This window comes from Rousettus aegyptiacus, unplaced genomic scaffold (assembly GCF_014176215.1).
Source record: "Rousettus aegyptiacus isolate mRouAeg1 unplaced genomic scaffold, mRouAeg1.p scaffold_m13_p_10, whole genome shotgun sequence".
Classification (NCBI taxonomy): Eukaryota; Metazoa; Chordata; class Mammalia; order Chiroptera; family Pteropodidae; genus Rousettus; species Rousettus aegyptiacus.
The window spans coordinates 8,044,264-8,070,627 of NW_023416285.1; the positions used below are offsets into that span (position 1 = coordinate 8,044,264).

General features: G+C 45.1%; 1 protein-coding gene across 10 annotated transcripts in view; it reads right to left on the minus strand.

Annotated features, from left to right (window-relative positions):
- Positions 1 to 19,238, minus strand: part of LDB2 (LIM domain binding 2) — a 333,966-nt gene extending 314,728 nt beyond the window's left edge. For 4 of the 10 annotated variants that reach the window (XM_016138438.2, XM_016138439.2, XM_016138445.2 and 1 more), the window contains exon 1: positions 18,860 to 19,238. In XM_016138438.2, the coding sequence (XP_015993924.1) occupies positions 18,860 to 18,991 (132 nt within the window). In that variant the 5' untranslated portion in view covers positions 18,992 to 19,238. The remainder of the gene's footprint in view (positions 1 to 18,859) is intronic. The other 6 variants (XM_016138441.2, XM_016138444.2, XM_016138447.2 and 3 more) reach the window with 2 other exon arrangements.
- Positions 19,239 to 26,364: the final 7,126 nt, after the last annotated feature.

Genomic DNA, 26,364 nt, shown 5'->3' on the forward strand with positions numbered 1-26,364 from the left:
CTCAAAGCCCTCCATAGCCAATTCACCACCCACCACTCTCCCCTTAATGACCAGCCTAGACCCTTGATCCAATTTACGGTCACCTTTGACCTGCAAAACTGTCACATTCTCCTCTAACTTGTCTTCTTGCATCTGCGAATCAGTCTTTCCAAATCACTCTTCACTCGGCGGCTTCGGTCACATTTTCAGAAGGCCCTTCCAATGATGTAGCCTCTTGTAAACCTCTACCAATATGAGCACACTTCCCATTCCTCTTGGGGTGATTTATTTTTTAAAGCCAAAGTCCTTACTGTGGTCTATCCACATCAACCCCAGATTGGCTCTCACGTCCATCTTCGGCCTCAGGTTGCACCTTGCATGTCTTTCCTGCTCTCTGCACTCCAGCAACCTGGCCCACACCTACCACAGGACCTTTGCACTTGCCATTCCTCTTTCAGCATGCCATCTGGGCACCCCAGGTCCCAGCCTGTTTTTCTAATTAAACGTTGTCTCTGCTAAAATTTGGCTTCCTCAGAGAAGCCTTTCCTGACTGCTGCTCCCCCCAGTGAAGGTCAGGTTTCTTATCCTTTGTAGAAACACGCTGGATTCCTCTGGAGCGTTTATCTAGTCTGCTAGCTAGTGCGCATTTATCCGCTATAACTATCTATCAATCAGTATTAGTTCATTGCTGTACATCTCTCTTACTTGGTTGTGAGTATCCTACAAGAAAGGCCCATGTCTGCTTTTAACCTCCACTGGATGCTAAGCACCCAGCCTCTATTCATTGGAGATACACCTACGGAAGAAATAAGTAAGATTTTAATGGATCTGCTCATTAACACATAAAGGTTCCTTGCCGCTGTAAGGTCATAGTCCCATTCCTTGGCCAAGCATTCAGGGACCTCGAACGGCATCCTCTATTATACCTGAGATGGCAAAACTGGGCCAGGGAAGAGTGTAATGGTTCAGAAGACATACCTGTCCAGAAAGAGATTTGTTGGCTGGTCTTAGTTCATATAATTTTGGAGGTCGGGCCGCTCCATGATCTGCAGTCTGCAAGCTGGAGACCCAGGAGCGCCGGTGATGTAGTTTGGGAAGGTTAAGGGAAGAATGTGAAGGGAAGAGTTTAGTGGTTAATTTGATGTGTCGACTTGGCTGGGACATGGGACACCCAGATTCTGTTTAAACATTATTTCTGGGTGCATCTTTGGCATTCCCCAAAGAGATGAGCATTTAAATTGAGTAAAACAGATGGCTCTCCCCGACATGAGTGGCATCACCCAGTTGGGTGAGGGTCTGAATAGAACAAAAAGGTGAAGAAGTTTGAATTAACTCTGCCTGGAATATTGATCTCGTCCTGCCCCCAGGGCCCCTGTTTCTCAGGCCGTTGGATCCTGAATAGAATCCATACCTTCGGCTCTCAGGCCTTCAAACTACACCACGTGCCTTCCTGGGAGTCCAGCTTGCAGACAGCAGCCCGACCTCCAAAATTACGTGAGCTAATACCGTCCAGCAAATCTCTTCTTAGACAGGTATGTCTTCTACTGGTTTTGTTTCTCTGGAGGACCCTGACTGATACAGAGGGAGCAGAGAAGAAATACGTCTCCCCCAGAACAAGGAAGCTAATTTAACAACTTCGTGAAACCCCATTCGCATCGTATTCTATGGACATGGGGTCAAGCATGGAATACAGTGAGAATGGTTCCTCCTTCAGCTATGCAACTCATCGCATCTACAGACTTCCCCGAGCAGAGGTCAGGCAACCACATCCTATTCCTGCCCCAGGCCTTTCCGCATGGAGGCATCTGAGGCGTTGGTTCCCTCTAGCCAGATGCCCTTGTTTTTCCCCAACAAATCCAAACTCTATATTGCTTTATAGAACCAATTCAATTCCAACCTGTTCCATGACCCCCGGCTCAATAACTCCACTGTGTTCACTGTATTCTAATGACAGAAGATAATTTAGCACTGTTCTTAAAATTCTTCATGTGTTGCATCGATATTTAGTCAAGATCAATCAAATTCTAGGTTCAGTGTTAGACTCTGGATGACTAAATTAAATAAAAACAGTCCTCCGGGTACAGCTGGGCAGTTTCCACACTGCAGAAAAAGCGGCTAGCCAAGGGGATAGGAGGAGAGGGCTGAAATCCAAAACACTTAGCCAAGCCCTTTGGGGCTCGTGTCTGCCAGGAAGACCAGAAAGCCTTCCCTTTGCACAAAGGTCTGGAGGCTGACCAGAGGGAGCACCTTTCAGCAGCTCACATAAATGCATCCTACGGGCTGCCATGCCTGAGGCTTATAGTCAGCTGTGTTTGAGCATCTTGGCCTGCTACTTTCCTCATCTTCTTTTTCCAGAGCGTCTCCTCTGCACCTGGCCCTGTGTTCTGTGTTGCTGATACAAAGATGAGCTAGACATGGCCCCTGACCTCAGGAAGGCCACGGCGATGAGACTCTCACAGTGGATTCTCGGTGGGCACAAGCTGGTTCCCACTGAGGAACCAAAGACAAAGTCATCGACCAATGATAAGGCTTCAGTCATGCCTTAAGGTCTGACCCAAGGCCTAGTTGAACCTCCCCGGGCCTCAGTTTCTCCAGCTGTAAAATGGTGCACTGCTTGGAGACTCGGTAGAATCAAGATGTGAAGGTCAGCTCTGAACTTGGGCACACTCAAGTTCAAGCTATAGTGACTCTTGCTCGCTGTGAAACCCTGGGCTAATTATAATTACTAAGCCTCTCTCAGCCTCAGTTTCCCCATCTGAAAAACGGGGATAATATGACCGCTTACCGCACTGGCATGTGGCTTACCTGAGACAATGATGTAAAGTCCTCACCTGTGAGACTGGCATGTAGCAAACGCTCGGTACATGTACAGTGTCATTATCATTGTTCCTACTCTTTAATTTCCGAGGTTCTGCTTTTTACTCATCCAGCCCCCTGCCCCAGGCCTTTCTGCTTGGAGGCATCTGAGGTGTTGGTTCCCTCTAGCCAGTTTTGTGGATTGCCAATCATTCCAGGCTTTGCGTGATCTGTTTTCTTCCTAAGCTTCTCTCAATATTGTCTAGCTAAACATCAGAGTTGTAGGAAGATTTTTTTTTTTAAGGTTCGGTAAATAACAACCTGGAAGTTTCACAAAAATTACTATTCGACTTCTGGGTAAGCATGAAATTTTCTACCCTATACTCGGATAATTCCTCACGGCCTATGGGGGGCGGGAAAGGATAAATTTTGTCACATCTTGGCTTTTAAGCAGGCTTAGAGGAGTAGCCTTATTTCTTTCTCCCTCACCCAAGTTAGGGGACCTGGCTGCAGCCACCACTGGTATTAATGCTGCGTGGCTTTATCTCTGTTTTTGGATATTTAAGCAGCTTAACTCCTCTAAAGATCACCAGATATGCAGCATCATCAAAAATTCAGAAGCATCCTAGACTAAAAATTACTAGGAATATTTGGGTCCCAAGGTACTACATAAGAAACGTCAGGTGTGAGTGTGCACGTGTATGAACACGTGTGCATGCGTGTGTACATCTATGCATGCGTGTGTGTCAGTACCACAGTTCCTGCTGAGGTAACCGATCCTCGCTGCTCTCAACAGCCCAGGCTGAGCCATCAAGCCACTTGTCACCCTTTGCCATAAGTACATGTTCAGCTGGCTGTCCTCCCTACATCCTGTCCTCCCAGAATGCTCCAGGCCGTGAGCATCCTGAAGGCAGGGCTCTCTTGCAGCCCTCCATGACTGAGCACAGAATAAAAACAAAACTCAGCAAGTTACTGAGGGACCAACGAGCCACTGCGATCCCATCGTGGATACCGCAGGGTGCCAGAGCGAAGGCTCCTTCTTTAACGGTTTTAAAAATCAAAGCCACAATAAAGGTAACAGCAGAGTCCTTTCTTTTCTCTCCTTTCCCCCCTGCCCTCCATAAAAATAAAAATTAAAAAAAAAAATCACAGGAAATGCAGAATTAGGCCTGGAAACCATTCCCCACCCACACGCCCGCACCTCCCCCATTCTCCTGTTACACCAAGAGTATCTGGTGTCCCTTGCAGGCTCTCTCGGGAGACCTGGTAATGTTATATATGGTTGAAAATACAATGGAATGAATTAAGGCAGAGATTTCAGTTTCTAACTATAAATGTCTTGACAGATTTTCCTTTCAGACAAATGCCTGGAAGTACAATAAACTATATTTTCATGTTTATTTGTTTCAAATACAGTATTTTTTTTTTCGACAAATGTAAAGCTTTGAGATTGGGGGGGGGGGGGGGAAACAGGTTTAAATCACCATCCCAGCAAGCAGTTTTTAAAACAGTATGCAGAAGTGATCATTTCAAAGCAGTTTAATGCACTTAGCCAACAGGCATTAACAGTGTTGTCGGAATAACCTAACACCTTAAGCTTATTTTCTAGTCTTGGTGCAGATAAATTTTAACCTTTCTTAAAAAAAAAAAAAACAAAAAACTGATCTTAGGGGCATACACTGAACTCTGTAATTTTACTATATCCTACATTTGCATTCTGAGGTCCTTTTATGATGCTAGGGAGAAAAAAAAAAAAAAGACGATTCCGGGCCTTCTTTTATGTGCAGGTTTTAAGACAATGCGTTCTGCACAAAGCGTGAGGAGGCAAAGTATGGTTCTCCAGCTCCAGCCAGTCTGTGTGCAGAAGCAAGACACGGTGACTCAGCGAGATCCCCTCGCTGAGAACGTAGGACAAAAAGAGCAGCCGGAGGCTCGATGCAGCCAGCCAAGGACACGTGAGTTGCCTTGATTTTGTTTTTAATGTGTCAATTAAAACAAGCAAACGGTCCATCTCATGGGAATCAGAGACCCTGGGGCCCACGGGAGAACCTGGTTCACACCTCCCCTAACCCAGAGCCCTCAGAATTGGGAGCGGGCTCAGGAAAGGGAAAGATGGACCCAAGGACACAGGCCGCATCCAGGGTAGGGAGGGAGGAAGTTCAGCAAACACGGGGCTAAGCTGAACGAGTCTGTGCGCCTCCGATGAGACATGAACTGCCACGCGGAGGAGGGAAGAGCGACCCGTCTTGATGATTTACCGCCACGATCCCATTTAGGGTTTCGAGACGCTCCTCTGATGTTGACATATGGCTGCTCCCATCCTACCACTGTGGGAACTGAGGCTGGGAGAGTCATGCTACCTGTCCTGGATGGGGTGGGATTTCAACCCTCCTCTCGCCCCTCTGACTCACTGACACCTCCTTTTGGGGTCCTTATGCCAGGCTGGCTGGCAGCAAAGGGCGTTTTCCCAAAAGCCACAGTACATCCCTTTCTGGGTTCCCAGCTCTGATGGAGCAAGAGGAGAAGGCAGGGCTGGGGACCCTGGGGAGCCGTCCTCGCCAACGGCTGCTGAAAGTTTCACGGACCGCACCTGGGCCTCACTGGTGGACAAATACAGTGTCCCTAGGCTACTTACGTAACCTTGGCTTGTGGCAATTTTGCAACTTTAAGAAAAAAATGCCATGAAAAGCCATTCTTTGCTTTAGACACACTGGGCTAAAAATAGCTCCAGCCAGCCAATAAGCGCGGGTAATTTTCCTCTGTGCATCTCCCCATCCACTGCTTCCTTCCTCCCAGCAGACAAATGTGCTCCAGGACAGATTTCCAGGCCGCCCTCCGCAAAGTGACCGGAGGCATGTTGCTCAGAGGCAGATCAAATTGTTTCACTCTCTAGGCAAAATAATAATAATAATAATAATAAAAAGACAACTTTATCAGTTCCCTTACCCAATAGTAGAAGCTAATGCTACTAATGTTGACTGCATCCTCCACAGCAGCAAGGTGCATGGGCCAGGTGCTCGTCCAAGGGCCCTATCTCATTAAGTTCCCGAAAGCAACCCTGTGAGGTGAGGATGACCGGTCTACGGCTTTCCAGGTGAGGAAACCAAGACACAGAGGCATTAAACGATCACGCCAGGAGCCTGTTTGCGCTCTCCATGCCAACGTTCACTGGTCTCTGAAGGAGAACGACCCAGGCCTTCGCGATTCGGTCCCCACTTCCTCTCTGGGCTCATCTCCCACCGCCCCCCACCGAACCCCACTCCGCACGTGCGTTCTCACGCATCCGCCCCAGGCCCCAAGCCCCTGCCCCTCCTCCAGCAGAGCGCCCCCTTCCGAGGCGCAGCGTCTTTGCACGTGCCGCTCCTTCTGCCACAAACGCCATCGCCTCTCCCTTTCTCTAACCGGAAAACTCCCACTCCAGACCCGCCTCCCCGATGAATCCTCGCGTCTCGCTAAGCGTGTGCAAGGCAAGGACGCTGCTTTCTTCATCTAGACCAGGAACACCACATACATGGTAAATGCTCAATATCCACTAAGCAAATAAACTGTAAAAGTAAAAATTAATACGTATAGGGCGTAGGCACTACGCTCATCACTTGATAAGAATGATCTCGCTGGAACCTCGTAAAACCACTGACAGAGATGCCCCCACATGGCCCCTAAGGTGGGTAAAGTAACTTACCCGAGCTCACACGAACAGTCAGCAGAGAACCTCACTCCAGAAGTGAGTCATTCAGCACCGACGTCATGGTGGGGACACAGTCTTATTTCGCACTGTGTAACAGAAGCGTCTGTATCTGAGGCTTATTTATAAAACGCACACTACCCATTTAAAAACACTGAGAACTCAGCATCTGGGTACAAAATGGCTGCCTCTGTGAAATGTGCCTTTAAAAAAAAAAAAAAAAAAAAAAAGACTGCTCTTGGCCACAGAAAATGTCGATTGTCGTGAAGGATACGAACATGGATAAGATAGTGCCTGACCCCAAGATCTCTTCGATCCAGTGAGGAAAATAAGATAACACGGCATACGATTCATGACATGGCCCACTTTTTGAGACTCCACTTTTCTCCTTGAATCGAAGATATGTCCTCCCAATGCCGTCATACATTAACTGGCTATATCCCAACCTACTGGTTCTAGATCAACATTAACCCTTAACAGGAACTCAAGCTCCCTTTTCCCAGCATGCACTGAGCAAAACTCTTATGATTTATGGACCTCGTGCTAGGTTGCATGCAAGCTGCCTCTGGACTCAGAAATCATACAAGAGAAAGAAAAATAGGAAAATTAAGAAAGCATCTGCCCTCAAGAGAAAGGGAAAATCTTTCTTAAAAGGAGACAGAGAGCCCTGGGTGCCAGATCTCTGACTAGTATTAAAGGCTATCGGTAATTATAACAGTCACCATGGCTAACTCCTTAATAAGAGCGTCCATCCATCTTACTGGAGACAAGATTATGAAGAAGACTGCTTCCCTGAGTTCAAATCTGGGTACCAAGGAGCCAAATAATTTTTAAATATCTGCATGGTGTTAATTTTTAAAACATAAATGTACGTGTAAGTAATTCAGGCAACTCAGAGTTATATTTTGAGAACATGGTGAAATACTCATCTAAAATTTTAGTTAAAAGAGCTGTTCAAAAGGGTGCTCAATATGTTTCTAAGCATGTAGACACTGATGAATATCTTTGTGTGAATTAGATTTATATACTAAAATGAGAATAGCAATTTTTTGCATAGTAGGATTATAAAGACAGTTTATATTTACCTCTTCGCACACTGTTGTACTTTATAAATACTCTGTACTGATATAATGCTTCATGTTTTTGAAACCAGAAAACCTATACGTACCTTTAAAGCAAAAGCAACGTGGTGTTAAATAAATTGGCAAGAAAACCAATCCCAAATTCTAGGACAGCGAAGGTTAGCGATGTGTTTTTCAACATCAACAGCACATGTCTAAGAAATGGAAGACGTGGAAAAGGAGAAAGGGGTTTGGAACACAAAGGTTGTGTAGAGTTGAAGTGCAAAGCTGATGTTGGCAAGAGTGTTTAGTCTGGCCAGTACCTGGTTATTACCTTGGTAACTAGTGCTATGACTTGGAAAACCCGAGTCCGCCTCTGCTCCAGCAGCACGGCGCAGACCAGGTAAGCCTCACCTGCATCTGCTTCTTCACTTCTAAAATCAGGAGTTTGGGCCAGACGATCTCTCTTGCCTATCTCAGCCCTGACATTCTAGGATTCAGCTAATTCGGGAGTGGAGTCTCCATCCAACGTTCTCCATCGGAACACATCAACGGCAGGTGACATGTGCCAACCGTCTCATTTCCGTCTCAGGCAAGAAATGCGAGCCAACTACAGGGTAATCACGGCTAAAAATTGCAAGGGGTAAGAAGAGTTTTTTGTGTGTGCACTGCCACATGGTCAGCCTTGTTTATTCGTTTAACTTCGGCTTTAGTCTACAGCGATTTTCGGCCTCCAGATAAAATTCTCATGAGTCCTAAGGAATGACCCATATCAGGAAGGAAAATATAACAAGCCCTGCCCTCTCCAAAAAAGTGTGTATGTGCACACGCACGCACGTGCACACACATGTACAATTTAGTGTTTGAGCTATGTTAAGTTATTTTTCTAGAAAGGTCGATTTATATTTATGATTAATGTGGAACTCTAGGTAAAAATCACAGGTGACCTGGTCAATGAAATAAAAGCGTAGGCAGTTCTGTGTAATTTAAGAAATTCAGCACGAAAAGTCGAGAAGGCCCTGCACCGAAATTAGTGGGACGAATCAGCACATCGTAAGGCCCAGCTGCGTTTGTAAGGACGACAGAGGCAGGTAGAGTTATTACCCATCCGCCTCCTCCCTCGGGCCAGAAAGGCACCGCGCGGTGCCGCTCAGCACATCACCGGTCTCACCCATGTGCATTTTCGCCGCGTTAAAGAGTACGCCACGAGGTGTCAAGCGGCTCAATGGACAGTGCTGTCAGCAGTCCAGACACACAGGTGACGCTTCAAGCGTCCGTCCAGTGCTCACACAGCTCTCCTGGAGAAGTCCGTACTGGGCTGTGTATTGAGAAGCGAGCCTCTCCAGACCAAACGGCCAGCCGAGGCCATCAGGAGTGTGCTCTCCAGCTCTCCCTGGGGATCCCCACTTACATGGTCCTGCAAAGGCGCTAGTGAAACGTTTCAATGTTCTGTTGTCACACGGGGCAAACCTCAGATACAGCTTTTCCCAGAAAGAAGGGAGGGCACGTGTCCCATGTACTGGTCAACCCTTCAGAATTAACCATAGGTATATCTAAGAGATCATTGTAACCTGGACTGTGGGGGAGCTCCTGGCCACACACACGGCTACGATGATTACACCATCGCTACGACAGAAAGGTGAACAGCCCTGAAGGCATCACCACATAATCCTGAGAACACCAAGCCGCCCACGAGTCCTACGACGTGTCATTGCAAGTGTTGTTTATCAAACTGAGATAAGCTAGTGCAAGCCACGTAAAAATATTTTAAGATGATTTTAGGGAATCGAATAAATTTGTTCGTTACTTACACTCCTCAACGTGCCGACAGAACAGAGAACAAGGGCAGCAGAATCAGCAGCAGCAGGAGCAGCAACGTGGTCCCCACTAACTGGGCACTTGCTTAATACCAGGCATTTTACATGCATTAGCTGTTCACTCCCAACCCAAAACTCGGGCTAAGAAAACGGAGGATCGGAAAGGTTAAGGAACTTCCCTGAGGTCACATAGCAATCAAGAGGCAGAGCCAGGGTTGGGATCCAAATTTGACTTATTGTAAGTACTTCGGTTCAGAGCTTTACATCCAAGGCATGTCACCCTCTTTGTTCCAAAGGAAAAAAACGCTGGTGGAAAAATTGTGCCTGTTTCCTAACCAGAAAGTGCCCACAAACACAGTCTGATGAGAAAAGTACCTCTCACATTTCTCTCTCTCTCTCTGTCTCTCTCTCTCTCTGTCTCTCTCTCTCTCTGTCTCTCTCTCTCTCTCTCACACACACACACACACACACGTGTGCATGCACACGCACACGCGCACACACACACACACCACCACCGCCATACAAGCCATCAATTAGCAAACACGAAGTGATTATAGACTACATCATATACTAACATAACTTTCCATATTTTCTGTTGCACAATTCATTTCAAATAAGCTAATCCACGGTCCTGAAAGCGCTTTCCTAAAATGCAAAGCCCTCCAGGGGCTGTAAGGTCCTATCCTGATCCACCTCATCACGCATGGCTGTGGGCCCCAGGTAGATAGGCGTGAAGAGAGAGGAGGGGTGGAAATCACAAAAGAGGGGGCGGAAAAACGCTGCAGTACAAATATTTGAAATCAGAAGTCAGGAGTTTGCTAGCAGATTCACAGCCCCCAGGGGGCAAAATTCTCAGGGCAGCACTTCCTTCACAGAACAAACTCCCCCTTCCAGGCTTCCTCTTCCCTGCAGGTCTGGCCAAGCCGCCCATCCGTGAACGCTCACCTCGCTGCCAGGCTCACAGATTCTTTCCGACCGTAACTGTAGGTGACGTTGGGTAAGATTCAAGGCAAAATCCACTGTCCGTCTGCATAGCACCCATACGACTGACCTTGCTTTATTATTTAACATACATATTTTGCATGCTGACTGCGTGCTATGGGATGACAATGTGACCAAGGCAGAGGAGGTCCCTGCCCTCGTGTGGCTTGTGTCCTATCGAGGACAGGCAGACACTTAAGAAGTAAACTACAAGCAAGAAACTATCAGCTTGCTATATTCTATGAAGGAAATTACCAGGGTGGGGGGAAGGAGGAATGTTAATCGATGAAGGAAGGGCTCTCTGTGAAAGGGAAATTGAAATTGATCACTAGAGGACCTACTAAGTGCTGGGATTCATCCTTCATTGCTGTTATTTTCTTTGAGGCATTTAATTGATGATGTGCAAATGAAGCCGAGGCCGTGCCAATTCTAATTTAAAGTAGTGCTCTTAATGCTTATATGGGTTATTCTGAGAGATCTGTACATCCATTCTACCACTGAGGGTGAAGGTACTGAGATGTGAATGAGTTTGGCAAGTCAATGGATCCAAAAGAAGCCCCTTGTGGCTGAAGTCTGGTAAAAACAGGGGAGGAGATAAGACTGGGCCATCAGGAAGAAACAGACGAATAGAACCTTACCGGTAAAGCAAAGAATTTTTAGAGCTTATTCTAGATGTAAGGGGAAGCTGGAGAGAAACAATCTGATTCACGCTTCAAAAACACCACCTTGGCTGTTTGTGGGGCTTACAGGTAGAAAGGGAGCAGCTAGGAGGCCGTCCCAGTCCTGAAAGGAGGGGATGGGGCTTTTGATGTCACCACAGCAGGGCGGGTCCCTCATCTTCAGAAGGGTCTGCCAAATCTTTAACTGGAAGCCCTCTGTTTTTAATTGCAAGACTAAAACTTCAGATTAGGCCAGTCAAAGTGGTAGCAAAGTGAGGGCAAGGTGCAGCTGTCGGGGACTCACCATGGCCGGGGCAGCCTTCACCAGCGTGCTTTGGGAGAGAACACTGAATGGGCCAGGTAGAAGAGCCAGCGCTTGGAGAGGTCCACGCAGCTCCCTGAGTCTCAATTTCCTCATCTGTTAAAGGAGAGCCAGGATGCATGCATCTCCAGCTTGGGGGAGTCAATCAAATGAGGAGGTCCTTCTTATCTCCAGTCACTGGTAGGCATTTACTGTAAAGACAATGGCCTCACAGGCAGCTAACACAAGCTGCCAGGGTAGGAAGGAAACATCATCCCCACACAGAGATGCAGAGGCACGCGAGGCGGAGAGGTTGCCCCCTCAGAGGGGGTCAGACTAGGACAGTGGGAGCCGAAACATGCTGGGAGTTCTTTTCCCTTTATACCTTCATTTTTTTCGAAGATCCCTGTTTGATTACCCACCATGGAAGCCAACACCGTGCTAAATTCTAATTCTAACTTAATCTCCTCATACTTATATCTGGAGACTGGGTGGCTCCACTGAAAATGAAATGGCTTTTATACCCACCCCACTGCTGTTTTAAAAGATTAAAAGACCATCTTCCACAAAGCGCATATGACAAGAGTCATGCCCTGGATGGAAAAGGAAGTATTTTTAAGTAAAATAACTAAACTTTTAGATGACGATGCAAAATATTCCACGATAATTCCAGAGAAGGCCACTTCGGCGAATATTTAAGACATCCGCTCCTCAGTAGAGAGTGTAATCTTATTTCTGTCAGTAATCCCGGTGTGTGTCCCATCGTTGGCCCCCTCCTTTGGAATCTCACATGGTCCCTTTTGAAATTAGGCGTCGGAGAGACAAATAGTTGGACCACGTGAGGCGGATGGGGTCAACCTTCCAGCCACTGTCCAAGTCAAGCTGAGCTAGGAAAACCGAATGTATTCACCTAATGAATGTCTGCAGGGGAAGCTAGAATCCTGGCTATCACTTCTTATCTTAGGAGAGGTGCCAGAGCCCAGCGGTTAACGGCACTACCTCTGAAACTAAACTCCCACCTGTGTGGCCTTGGACAAGGTACTTAACCCTGAGTTTCCTCATGAGTGAAAACGCGGATGTTGGCTGTGCCTGTCTGAGGGGGTGATTATGAGGGTTCCGTGAGCTTAGCACCATGACCCAGCAGATAGTAAATACTCCACAGGTGCTACACAGTATCACCTGACCCCCTCTCAGAGATGTGTATACCTTTCAGTACACGTATATGTCCATACTACACCGTGTGCTGTCTATCGCAGCACCTACTTGTACAAGTTGGTTCGTATGCCTCCCGTCATTAATACCAAATTGTAAGCTTCCAGATAACAGAAAATGTCTTCGTCATCTCTGTACTTCCAGACTCTGGTATTGTCGTCGCCTGAGGTATGGGAATTCTTGAAGGAATGAGTGAATTTTGTTTTAAATGTTAACAATTACCTCTGTTCAGATGTACACTGCTAAAATTTAAATTAAAAAAAAAAAACCTAGAATCAAACTGATAAAAAAGAATGAGAGGAAGAAAGAATGAGAGGAAGAAAGAATGAGAGGAAGAAAGAAAGAAAGAAAGAAAGAAAGAAAGAAAGAAAGAAAGAAAGAAAGAAAGAAAGAAAGAAAGAAGAAAGAGAGAGAAAGAAGAGAGAGAAGACTAGAAAGAACGACTACGACTAAAGAAGACCGCACGAAGAAATCCGAAAACTCCCCACGACCCTCTCCATCCTCCCTCCCTCCCTCCCTCCGCCACCCTCCCTCCTCCTCCTACCTCCTTCAGCCGATCTAACGGAAAAAAGAGAAAGGAAGAAAAGAACTAAAAAAGCAAGCACACAACAATACTTTGGTCAGGAAATAACAAAGGACATGTCATATGTAGACCAGTGGAATATTTTTTAAAGTTCTATCGTCAGCCACTTTCAGAAAGAGATTGTTTTCCCAGATCAATTATATTTTGAAACCCACAAACCAAATCCAAATAAGTAAGTTTATGAATCTTGTTCTTGACGATATATAAAGTTGAATGTTTGAGGTTGCTCTATGTTATGTTTGCTTGTTCAGAAAGGGGGTATTCTGTGTTCCTTGTGAAAAATGAGTTTATGTGGACAAATGTAATAAAAGGAGATTTATAGCCCTGTTCTCCATACAATTTAAATTAATTTCTTTCTGAAACCCAAACAAAAAGCTAAATGAGTAAAAAATGTGTACTGTTTTATATCCTATATCATAATTTACACACCAAAAAGAGAGAAATTTAAATGTGCATAGATTTTAGGCAGATAAGAATCTGTGTTAATGTGAGTTGAGAGGGTTTTTTTTTTTTCTTCCTGGCTTCCTACGAATAGTTTGCAGCAATTTTTAATTAAAAACAGTTCTCATAGTAAGAAAATGGAAGGAAAAAAAAAAAAGAACCTCAGGAAAATAAAATAGGTACAAGAGTCGTGCAATTTGTTTTCTGGGGCCGTGTAGAGATCTTGAAAAATAAGAGAGTTTGGAAGTCCTCATTTTTAAAACTGCCCTTTGGTTTCATTTAACATTTTCAAAATAGCTTTCCTTACCACTACCAACCCCTCCTCCCCCCACTCCTTCCCAATCCCCTTCAAAAAACTTGGAAAGTTCTGCGTTTAACACCGAAAATCATTCATATGCCTCAGTGTAACGGCAACGTTTTTCTTTCTAAATTTCTAGGAAAAAAAAAAAATTTCCAAATTATCACAAAGCAGTTTTCGTTTTTTTCCTTCCACCTATCCAAAATACCTAATCTCTTTTTAACTGGACTCCATCTGAACATCAATGATACTAAGCTATGCCATGAATAAACATGATGTTACAACTTGAAACCCTGTGACCGAAGTATATAAAAATGTAGCAGAAAGAAAAGCCTGAGAACCCCCACCCCACCCCCTCCCACACCCTCCCCGGGGAGCTGGAGACTGAGGCTGAGAAGGGGTGAAAAGCTGCAGATTTAAATTTCAAGGTCTTCAAACATTTTTAACATTCATATTAAAATCCTGTAAAACTAAAAACTGTAATCCTAATAAAAACCTTGTGTGTGCAGCTTCCAGTTGTAATCAGTTTTTTTCTTTTGGAGTGGAATGTGCAATATTGATTTAAAAAAAAAATCTTAAAACAGAAGAAATGCATAATGGAACTCGCCCTGCCCTGATGTTTGTGGTTTTTTATTAAAATGAGCGTACTGCCAACATGGGGAAAACAAAAAAACAAAAAACACACACTTCAAAACATCTTCATTAAAATGCAGACATTTTTGGTCATTGAATGAGGAAGCAAGGTATAGGAAAGTTGTCTACCCCGACAAGGATTTTTATAACTTTACTTGATAAAGTTTCTTAAATTCTACAACAATCCAACATTAGTTAACCCCCCTCACCAAAAATGGAGGTCACTGTGATATGTCTCACATTTTCTCTACGTTTTCATCTCATAGCACAGACCTCAGGAAATGAAAAAAAAAAAAAATCATTTTTGTTATTCTTGAAGCTTTGTACAGAACAAATTCTGTAGTCTTTGGAACATGTTTTTACATCCTATCTGACTATACTCAGTGTACGATGTGAAATTATATAATTGTGCAGTCGTGTTCTTCCAAAATACATTTGGGACAACAAGACCATGCAAATCAGTGAATTTTGGAAGCCGTCAGGTCAATTCATGGTAGCGTGCCCAGCAGAAAATGAAACCCCTGTCCCACTGCCTGGGAATTACAGTGACCAATAGCGACGTAAATCTCCAAGAGTTTCTCCTAATTTCATTTAAAAGTAGGGGAAACACCCACACTTTTCTTCATGAAATTCCACTGAGATTCTGATGTCGCAAATAAATGTTATTCTCCAGAACAGCCAACAGCATTTAAAACATGTTTTTGTTGTTTTGTTTGTTTGTTTGTTTGCTTGGTAATGCATCTATATTCCTTTAAAGAGAGTCGAGGTCCTATTATCTCTTAGACCCTTGGTTTTCCTCTTGCCACAAAGATTAGGGATCTAAAGTACCTCATGACAAGATAAATGTGGAGAATGTGGGGGGTGAGCACTTTTGGGGTGTGGGATTGGAAGCAGGGATGTCCAAAGCTGCAGGCTCCCAAAGGCATCAAAATTGTGTTTCTCAGGAAAGGCACTAATTTCAATGACTTATTTCTCAAACTCTCTCTCCTCTTTCATCTACGGATTCATTGAGAGATGGGCTAGTTAACAAACATTTATTGAGTACCTACTTTGTCCCAGGAATTCCTTGCTGCAAGGGTTAGCTTTACGTAAAACTGGCAAGGTTTCTGCCTTCCAAGTTCCCACCACTGTTCCCCTATTATTTGAGTGCCATTTGTGATTTTAAACTAAACACCATGAGCAAAGAAATAACGCCTGCTCTTTAACTCACCATACTTTCTCATACCAAAGAAAATCAAATACCGGACTCTTGTGGAATCTGAATTTTTAAATTAAAGAGGTGATAGAGGTAATTCACAGATGAGGAAACAAGATCCATGCCAACTAGTCACTAAATTACAGAAACAAGTTAGAAACAGGATTAATGCCCAATCTAATGCTCTTTAAACTAAAACTACCCAGTTTCTGAAGGGCTTTGATTTGATTTAATTGGAAGAAATGCATAAATCCCCACGAGAGAATGCCCCAGGGGTGAGAGATTGAAGGAGGTAGGTAAAACACCAGGGTTTTTTACTACTTTCCATAAAGAAAGAAGGTCCTAGGAAATGTCTACAAACTTGATTACAATGTATTCATCACAAAGTGATTTGTTGCCATTCTTTCCAGCCAAGTCTAACTTCCAAAGGAATGGGAACCCCTGCTACCGTTCTGCTACCCAGATGCATATGTGAATGTGTGTTGTGTTAGAAATGAATGAAATGATACTACGGAATACAGGATGAGGAACCAGGAGCCACCCACAGGAAAGGGCGAGTCTCTTGTACAAAATGGTTGGATGCATTGGTTGAATTCGAAAAGTAACTGTTCATCCATCTTTTCGATTTTGTGTGTGAAGGAACTAGTAACTCTTGCTGGTTATTATTGTATTTTATCTCAATCAATCCCTCCCTACGGCTCAGAATGACTTTATCATAAATAATCATTGTTGGTAAAAGTATAATACGACTTTTTCACAGTTATTTTTTCTCAATATTTTCTTTTCTAATTACAAACCATGACCAAAATTTAATGTTAATATTTAAATGGCTTAGAAGCAGTTATTTGATTCTCTCTCTCTCTCTCTCTCTCTTTTTTTCATATGAAATGGGGGGAAAAAATGAATGGCTTTGGGTACATGACATTATTTACTACTTGGCAAAGAAAAAAGAAGTGTCAGGGCAATTATTTGGATAATTATAAAAATATCTAATTAAGAGGGGACATGTTCAAGGTTAGCTGTAGAACACACCAGAAGAGTTCATATTGCCTTTTTTTTTTTTTATCACAGAGAGATTTTAACATTTTTTAAACAATTTGTCATAGCAAGCTTTCCTCTCCAGGTTCTTAAGTTATGAAGCAGTTTTTTTCTACTCAGAGGAAAACCTTTAAAAGTAACAGCCCATAATCTAAAAGTTTGGAGTACCTGAGTTGAGCTCTCAAAAGAGGTAATAATGTGTCATTTTAAGAAACATAGCCAGAATGGGGAACTTTTCAAAGGTTTTTCTCTCAAATGTGAAACAAAAGTGGGGAGCTTGTTGCATCGTGCAGATTTTTATGAGGCCAGGACAGAGAAGTCTCCCAGATAAACCTCAGCACTGGCCAAGTGACACTTATGAGCACAAGTGATCCAGACCCCTAACTAAGGCGAAGGGGAGAAAACTTCTTTCCACACACCTCAAAAACTTTCTAAAATATAAGTAAAGTGGACGCGGGTTACTATTGAATCCTGTTGCTGTTTTTAAGAATTGAGCCATAACGGCCCCTAGTCTCTTTTTTAAGCTAATTGTATTTTAAGACATTTTTTTTTTTACCCCAAATTCATATTGTGATTAACGTATACTCGAACTATAAGACATTTTCTGTCCTCCTCATTCAGAAAGCAGGCTACCAAAACCAATAGCTTATGCAGGAATCTAAGACCCCAACACACAGTTGCAAAGGTCTAAATGAAATGTCCAAACTGTAACCCATACACACAACCACACACACAACACAAAACTCATTCACTGCCAACAGCTCACCACTCAGCAGGACAGAGTTTACACTCCTGCGAAGCTACTGTCTTCTACAAAGAGCAACAGTAGCATCAGTTATATTTAACTTCTATAGTGGTATTATCATATCAAGAACATAGCAGTGAGAGAGACAACCCAGTTTTAAAAAAAAAAAAAAATCAGCCCTTGTCCAGCAGTTAGCCAATCAGAAAGCAGGTCACATCTTGTTAGCTGTATTAATACAGTAAACGTCATGAATTCTCCATGGTTCAGCTGACAATTCAAGCAAGTGTGTTTTATTTGATCACACAACCTCAGCTGAGTGCCTTGCCAGAGTTGAGAGGTACCCTTCAATCTAAATTCCACCAATGCCAGTCCCTAAAAAGCTCTTAGCCACCCACCCTCAGGGTATCTGTCCTCCTACAGGGGAGCCCGAATTCCCAGGGATTTCTACTTCCTAAAGTGACTCTGCTGCTCCTAGGACAAACTCCTTCTCACAACACTTCCGACACAAAGCCCAACTTCAGGCAAAGGGACAGCCCAGCAGCAGGACCCGCCGGCTGAGCCAGCACAGAGGAAAAGTCAACGGGCATTAAATATTTAAATTGCAGGAGGCAGCCTGGAGTTTTGCGTTTACAAAGTTCTCAAAGTCCTGTTCTCTCTGCTCCCAGTGTCGCTGGCCCCGGAGGTGGAGGCTCCCCCTCTCTCTCAGGCACAAAATCACAAATATGCAACAACTTGAGCTGGCTGGACTGCGGAGCCAGCCCTGTGGAAGGTAGAGCCCAGGAGAGACACTTGGATCTCAGCAGGAGAAAGTCAAGAACCCCCTCGCCCCAGGCAACTGGTTTCTGAATTTAACACAGAAATCTACTAACGTCTCCAGGGCTGGTTCTGAAAACTATTGGGGGGTTCCTCCTCTGCCCCCTTCCCCTCGAAGCTGATCACGTTGAAAAGCAAATGCAGGTCAAAGCAGACTTCCTCTGGGATTTGTTTTTTGTTGTTGTTGTTTTTTTGTTTTTTTTGTTTTGTTTTTTTGCCAGATGCAAATGATCACAAAATCCCTTGGAATTATATCTCAAAACACACATAACGGGACTGACTCCCAGCTCGCACACCCCCCCCCCCCGAGCTCCAGGGGGACCTCCACGGCTGAGGACCCCCGCATGCAAGTCAAGTGCGGGGGTTGTCTATTTTAGGATTCCAGCAGAAACTGTCCCCAGCGCTCAGAGTTGCTGTGCCTGGAAACCCAGCGTTCAAACTAGTGGCTTCCCCCTGGCACTCATTCCCACATACGTGGTACTATCTAATGGGACACTTCCCTCAGAATTCAGCCAGCAGCCCTAGGAAAAGCCCATGCACAGCTTTTACACACACACACACACACACACACACACACACACACACACACACACACACACACACCCAAGGTTGAACTACTCACCTCTGTGCGAGACTGCAGTCTCTTGTTCATCTCATAGATTCGGTACTCTGGCTGTACCATGTATGGTGTGTGTCTCCTATAAAATGGGCCGAAAGGAGAAGAATAGAAGGGGTCATGTGGCGTGCTGGACATCTTGCCTGCGTGTCGAAAATCAAGCTAAACAGAGTATCAGTAACGTCCATGCAGAGCACATGGGCTGCGTTCTTCACAGTACAAAGTAGACGCACGCACACGCGCTCACACACAGAGGCAGGCAGGCAGGCAGGCTGCACACACTGGCTGGGAACTGCTCTCGGATCCCTCTATAGCGAGAGAGGAGAGGGAAAGCGGAGAGGAGGAGGAGGGAGGGAGGAGGGAGGGAGAGAGCACGGGAGAGGAGGGAGGGAGGGAGCTGGAGCTCCAGACAGGAGGGAGGGAGGGAGGATGGAAGGGAGGGAAAGAGGGAGGGAGGGAGGAAGGGAGGGAGAGAGGGAGGGAGGGAGGGAGGGAGGGAGGGAGACAGGAGGAGAGAGAGAGAGGGAGAGAGAGGGAGAGAGAGAGAGAGGGAGAGAGAGGGAGAGAGAGAGGGAGAGAGAGAGGAGCTGGATGGCTTTAGGCACCACTGCTTGTTTTTAAAGAAGCAGTTGGTGGAGAGGTCATTTCCTGTCCACACTGTAGACTAGTTCAAAAATATAATTCTCCTCGCAGTCTGACAGAGGTCTAAGGTTCGGTTTTAATTTTTTTCCTGCAGCCAGGACCCTTCGCAACCTGATTGCCAAGCTTGTTAGCATATAGGTGGTTTAACGGGTTGCCTGAGCCACTCACCCCTGACAGCCACCCTGTGGTAATGTATCAGAAACATGATTACTACAAAATAGAGCGGCAAGGGCACCGTGGTCCCCCACATGTGAGCTGGCGACGCACTCACGGGCAGAGATGTTCCTGTGCACTCATCCTCTGTAGTTTGGGTCTGTCTTGCTGTTGTTCCAGGAGCTTGTCAGTCTTTGCATTTGAACTGCCCCCCCCCCCTCACCCCGACCCTTCCCGACATTCCTCTTCTGGGCTCCCTACCCTCTGCTCCCAAGGCCCCCTTCCTCCAAGCAGGTCTAAGGCGGCCTGGATGCCTAGTACTTTCAGCTCCATGACAATCACTGGGAACGTGGAATGCCTAAGATGCGTCCACAGAGCAACGGTCTTTTCTTCCCAGGATAAAAAAAAACAAAAAACAAATAAACAAACAAACTCCAAAGCTGAACTCCCAATAGGATTTAAAAAAAAAAAAAAAAAAAAAAGGCAAGGAGAAAACTTCCACAAAAATGACCATGGAAAATTCAGTTGAGTAGGAAATTGCAGAATTGCAGATAATTGAATGGCTCATCTCCAAATAACATGTCCAGCTCTGAGGGAGACGGGTCTTGATTTTCGAGACTGGTCAAGTATATAAACCTTTTCCCAACTGTGCTACATGATAACTGGAAGAAAACAGCCAGAGGAGGAGAAAGAATCTCTATAGAGAATCAAGTGACCTATAAGACAATCAAATTCTGCCGGAACCAACGGTAAGCAGACATATATACCCCGTAGACAAACCCCGGACACAGAAAATGTAGATGTAGTGAGCAGATACCTCGCCGGGTCGATGGTATCAAGGAAAGAAAGCAGAGCCCACCAAAAGCATGACGCACAAAAGACCTGAATGTAAATGCATGCAAATGAGACATTTCTCCTTTTTAATAAGCAGATTAATTAACTCTCTGCCCCAGCCATGGCTTGGGGTATCTCCAAGCCACTAGCCAACAGGGGATAAGGTATTGCTAATTCGGCGATTTACACTCTTGAGAATACTGGGGCATAGAAATGTCCCCAAATCACTGTCCTCCTCAGTCCTTTTCCGTATTTGTGTGAAATGTTTTCAGAGTCCACCCCAAACTTCCAGTGACTCCCAAAGCGATGATGTCATTGGCCAGGATGAGAGTAGGGGAGGCACTGCATTCAGGCTGCTCGGAAGTTCTTTGAGGAGACCCCAAGGCAGGCCGGCACACTTGGTTTCAGGTTTCCCTACAAATCCAAAAGCTGACCAAATTTGCTGTAAGGTTTGTCAAAACACGCAACCTTCTGAAGACAGGATTTCAAACAAATTTGGCATGATTTATGTTTCGGAATGACAGCCACTACAAAACCTAATGGTTCCTTGTGTTTAAATTCCCAAACCAAAAACCTTCCAAGAGTTTAGTGCCTGCCTGAGTTTGTGTTTACACGGCTATTGCAGTGCAAGTATCAAAGTAACACTTAGCAGGTGTGTGCAGCCCAATATTGATCAAAAAAAAAGGAAAAAAAAAGAGGGGGAAAAAAAAAAACCTCAGAAATACATTTAGGGAGCTCCTTTCTGAATAAGGTTAAGTTTTGCTCTTTCGGACCAGTCTAAAATATAACTGGAAATATAGCGGCCCGTTAATGCCTGAAGACTCCAGATTCAGAAACTTTATAATGCTTGATCCATGTTGCTCCTCAACCTTCCTTCTTCAAGAGTCTATAGGCTGCTGTCCCTACTCACAGATTCACAGGTCACTTCTAACTTGTGATAAGTCCTTATCTTAATCAGAACGTTGACCGTAGAACAAAAAAATTGATCGAGTTCCATGTTCTCCTTTCAATGTTTCTCTGCCTGTAGGAAAATGTTCGAACTCCTTGGTATGGCACAGAGGGCTGGTTAAGACCTCCAATCTCATATTCATTCTCATTCTCATTCTCTCTCTCTCTCTCTCTCTCCCTCCCTCCCTCCCTCATTCTGTCTCTCTCTCCATCTCTATCCAACTCCCTCTTTGTCTCTCAAGCAAGCACATCGCACACACAATTAATGAATCAGCTACACTCGGTCTTTGTGAAGCCACACTCGTTTCACCCACGCACACATTTGTACCACGCATGCTCTCATTTGTACTTTCATCCCCTGTTTACCTGCAAACTCCCACTCATCCTTCTATCCAATTAAAGTGTCTCCTCCCTTATGAACATTTCTCATTACCCACTCCTTAATTCATGTATTCCATGGACAGTCCATTCCCAGCGGATGGGGACCCAGGCCACGGCACCAGCCCAGAGCACATTTTGACCCTGGTTCTACCACTTAAGCAGGTGACACAACCTCTCTTTACTCCAGTCACCCCGTTTTTAAAATCGAGGACAAGGAGAATGACAATCCATAAGATTATTGCAAAGAATTAGATGAAATAATACACTAGAATGTGTTAGGACCCCCACGTATAAATGGTCAAAAAATGTTAGAATTCTTAATTACCTAACACAGTTGAATCTTGAACAGTTTCGGTGTTAGGGGCACAGACCCAGGTCCAGCTAAAAATCCGCAAACAACTTCTGACTCTACAGTAGGCCCTTTGCTTCTGCCAACTCAACCAAATGCTGATGGGAAACGATATTTTCACATTCGCAACTGCAGATTCACAACAGCGGGTAGAAAATACTGGTTGGGAATCCACAGATTTGAAACCCACAGTGGTGAAGAGCTGACTGTATTCATTGAAAAAAATTTTTAAAAAGCACATAAATGCACCCATGCTGTTCAAACCACTGTTGTTCAAGGGTCAAATGTATATACTTAGGTGCTAAGGGACATCAGGAGGTCGAGGGAGACGTAGCAGGGAGACTCCCTGCCTTCTTGCCCCTTGTAATCTAGGAGGGGGGACAGGGTAGAACTACTAAGCCTTTGGGAACATGAATTCAAATTGTAGGCAATACATTTAAGGAAGAGATGGAAAATCATTTCTCCCTTTGGGTCCACAGTGTCTCCTCTATATTCTTCTATTACAGAATTTACATGGAAATATAGTAATTGCTGCCATTTGTGGGGTGGCAGACGCTGTGCTGAGTGGTTTCCACAAATATTTGTCATTAACGTCACAATAAGCCCATGGGATTGATCTGATGGTTCTTCTCATTTTATAGTTATGGAAACTGAGGCTTCGAGAGGCTAAGAAACTCCTTCAAGGTCATGCAACTGACAAGCGACAGGGACCAGATTCGCACCAGTCTGCCTGGCCTGGGGCTTAAGCCCAGGTCCGGGGCTCCTCTGTTGCCCTCAGTGGCCAGGGTGGTGCTGAGCCCACAGCAGATCTCAGCCCCATGCACTCAATGAAATGGAAGAAAAGGCAAGAGGATGAAGGAGCTCCGATCGCCAGAATCTTCCTTTTGGTCTTGCTTAATTTCAGACACCCACTCTCTGCTTGCCCCTACTTCTACCCACGCCCCCTGAAGCCTTGCCAAAGGATCCCAACTTTTTTTTTTTTATTTGTCCAAAATCTTCCGGGAGGTACTCTCAGAGCGACACTGTCAGCTGTTTAACCCTTCGTTCCATTAGGTCAGTCGGTTGGTTTTGCCACGTGTATGTCTGTCCTACTTCCCTGATCCGTGAAGGACCAGCAATGACTCTTCTTCTTATGGCCCCGGACTGGGCCTGAGAAGAGAAAGAAATGAAGCGTTCAATTCAAAGCCCGCAAATCAACTCCTTCGGGAAACCATAGGGAAATTCGATGAGCAATATTTGAATATCGTAAAAGAATGAACAAGCTCCTAGCCCCCAAAACTGAGTCATGCTAGGTCACATATAACGTTGTATTTCGAGTCTTGAATAAGTGCCAAGAACCCTCACAGGGACATTCGAGAGGCCCTAAAAGCTAGCCCGACCTTGAAGCTCGGACCTCATTTTGCTGTGCCCAGTTTAGGTTTTACTCGCGGGGTGTTTATTTTTCCTTGAATGTGAAATACTTGTCGGCAGTCTACAAAAATAAAGAATTTCACGTCAAATGCAGACTTTCATCTCCTCTTGAAAAGCCATCGGCTCTGGTGACCCTTGGCCTTACTCAGCACTCGTCAGTTCGCCAAGCTTTTCGTCACTCTGTGGCCTTCACCAGCCAACGTCCCTAATTGTCACCGACCTGCCTGGTCTCGTTTGGGATCTAAGTCACTGTCCCTTTCCTTGACCTACCCCATCGCTCCGTCTCCGGTTCCTTCTTGCAAGCTCCACCTGTGTCAGGAGGCTAATCTTCTTTTTACTCCCCAGTGCCCCCTCTCAGCCCCTCCTTACCTATTTCTGAGCCCTACATTCTTCTTTCTGCCTCTTCACTCAATAATAAGCATTTAACCAACAGGTGTGTGGCAAGGTACAGCCAAGAGGTGGCCAGAGGGTAAAGGTAAAGAACCGTGAGGCATGGTCTCTGCTTTCAAGTGACTGACGCATACGCAAAAATATGTTTCCTCGCAAGTGTATACTGAGCTTTTACTTTGGAGTAAGCGCTGTGCCAGATGCTGGGAATACAGCCCCAGGGACAAAACACAAGCAAACACAGAACTAGTCTCCAAGTCCAGGGGCTTTGCAGTAGAGAGGCGGTTCTAGAATGATCTTCAGGAGGACAAACTTCGAAGCCTCACTGAGTTAGCTTGAATCCTGAACCCTACATGTAGCTATGTGTCCTTGGGCACTTACCCTCACTGTGCCTCAGTTTCTCATCTGTAAAACGGCGCTAATAACAATCCTGTGGTTCTTATGAGAATTAAATTAATACATGCAAATTGACTAGAACAGTGCTTGGCATTTAGTAAGTACTCATAGCTGGTGCTGTTTATTAGAAGAAGTCAGAGGTCTTACCAACCTCAGAAACAAATGTGAAGCGAGACTGAGAAGTGTGAAGAACAGGCTGGGAAAAGGACTGGATAGGAAGTAGGCGTTAGCAGTAAAGACAAGACAGAAAAAAAGCCTAGGGCCTAAAATATTGCAGGCATCTTCAAACTTATAAATGCAATGCTAATTTACAAAGAGTCTTCAAGGAAGAAGGGACGCATTCAAACTCGTTCAATCGAGGAAGGCTTCACAGAGGAGCTGCCATTTGTGTTTACCCTCAAAAGATGCTGTCATAAGCCAAATGGTGATAATAATGCTAATATCAGAGTTATTATGAGAATTAAGGAAGAATTCTTTCCTCAATAATGACAACTAACTTTATACAGCTGTTACACAATGTCACGCATTGTTCCAAGCATTTTACAAATATTAACTCATTTAATCCTTACAATAATCCCATAAAATAAAGACTGTGTTTGCTCCTATTTTATAGATGAGGCGGCATAGGCCCAGAGAGGCTGAGTAACCTGCCCAATGCTGCCCAAGTGCTAATTGTTGGGACAGGAACTGAAGCCTCAGTTGATGCTCTCGACCGATGTGCCCACGGCCTCCGTCCATCTCCACACTAGGTCATGAGCTGCTCGAGAACAGAGAACAGGCCCTTTCTAGTAATATGGCCACATAGACAAGCAACATACTTTGTCCTGAAGAAAAAAATATATATATATATAAAGGAGAGGACACAGTGTATCATTTGGGACTCTTGTTTGCAGGGAAAGGAAAACCTATTCCCAACGTCATAAGCAGAAAAGAAAAGAAGAGAATGTATTAGCTTATGCCACTGGAAACATCAGAAGTACCTGAACTCAGGTACGGTGGGATCCAGGGTCTCAGTCAAGCTCGGCAGGCTTTCCTCCCCAGGGGCAGGCTTTGTCCACGTGGTGACTGCAGGCAAAACTGGCCTTGCGTCTGTCCAGCCTTGCCCAACAGAAAGACAGCTTTCCTCTATCAGATATCCAATAAAAATGCCAGCATACAATCTCATTGCCTGGTTTGAGCATAAACGCCCACCTCTAAATCAATCACTGTGGCCAAATGAGTATCCGGGCCTGGGTCACGTGTCTACCTTTCCGGCCTGGGCCAGAGCTGGTCCTCCTAAATCAAAGGACCTGAGCGAACAGCAAGGTCCTTACCAAAAGGTACATGTAGTGCGTTGAACTGTGTCCCTCCAAAATAAATATACGTTAAAGTTCTAACCCCCAGCACCTGTAGATGTGGCTTTATTGTAAATAGGGTCTGTGTGGAGGCAATCGAGTTAAAATGAGGTCTTACTGGATTAGTGTGGGCCTAAATCCAATGCCTGGGGACATAGGGACACAGACACACACACAGGGAAGGTGGCCGTGAGAAGAGGGATGCAGAAACCGGAGTGATGCTGTCATAAGCCAAGGAACACCAAGGACCGCCGGAAGCCGCCCGAGATAAGAAGAGGCAAGGACGGATCCTTTGCTAAAGACTTTCAGAGGGCGTGCAGCCCTGCTGACTCCTTGATCTTGGATTTAGAGGCTCCGCACCTGTGAGAGAATGTATTCCTGGTGGCGGAAGCCCCCCGGTTTGTGGTGCTCTGTTGCAGCAGCCTGTGCACTCGGACAGAGATGGGAAGCGGACCTGCAAAGCCTCCCAAGCCCGCTCGCGAAGATGCTGGCTTAGCTCAAAACAACCCGAGCCGGAACGGAGCGCGTGGAACCCCGACGTGTTGTCTCTTCCTATACTAATACGAGTAACATTAATAAAATAATAGTGTCGTTTACTGATTGCCTACTAATTGCAATGCAAATGGAGAGCCGGGCGCTTTGCATAAAATTATATCTTTCACAATGCCCTGCTGAGT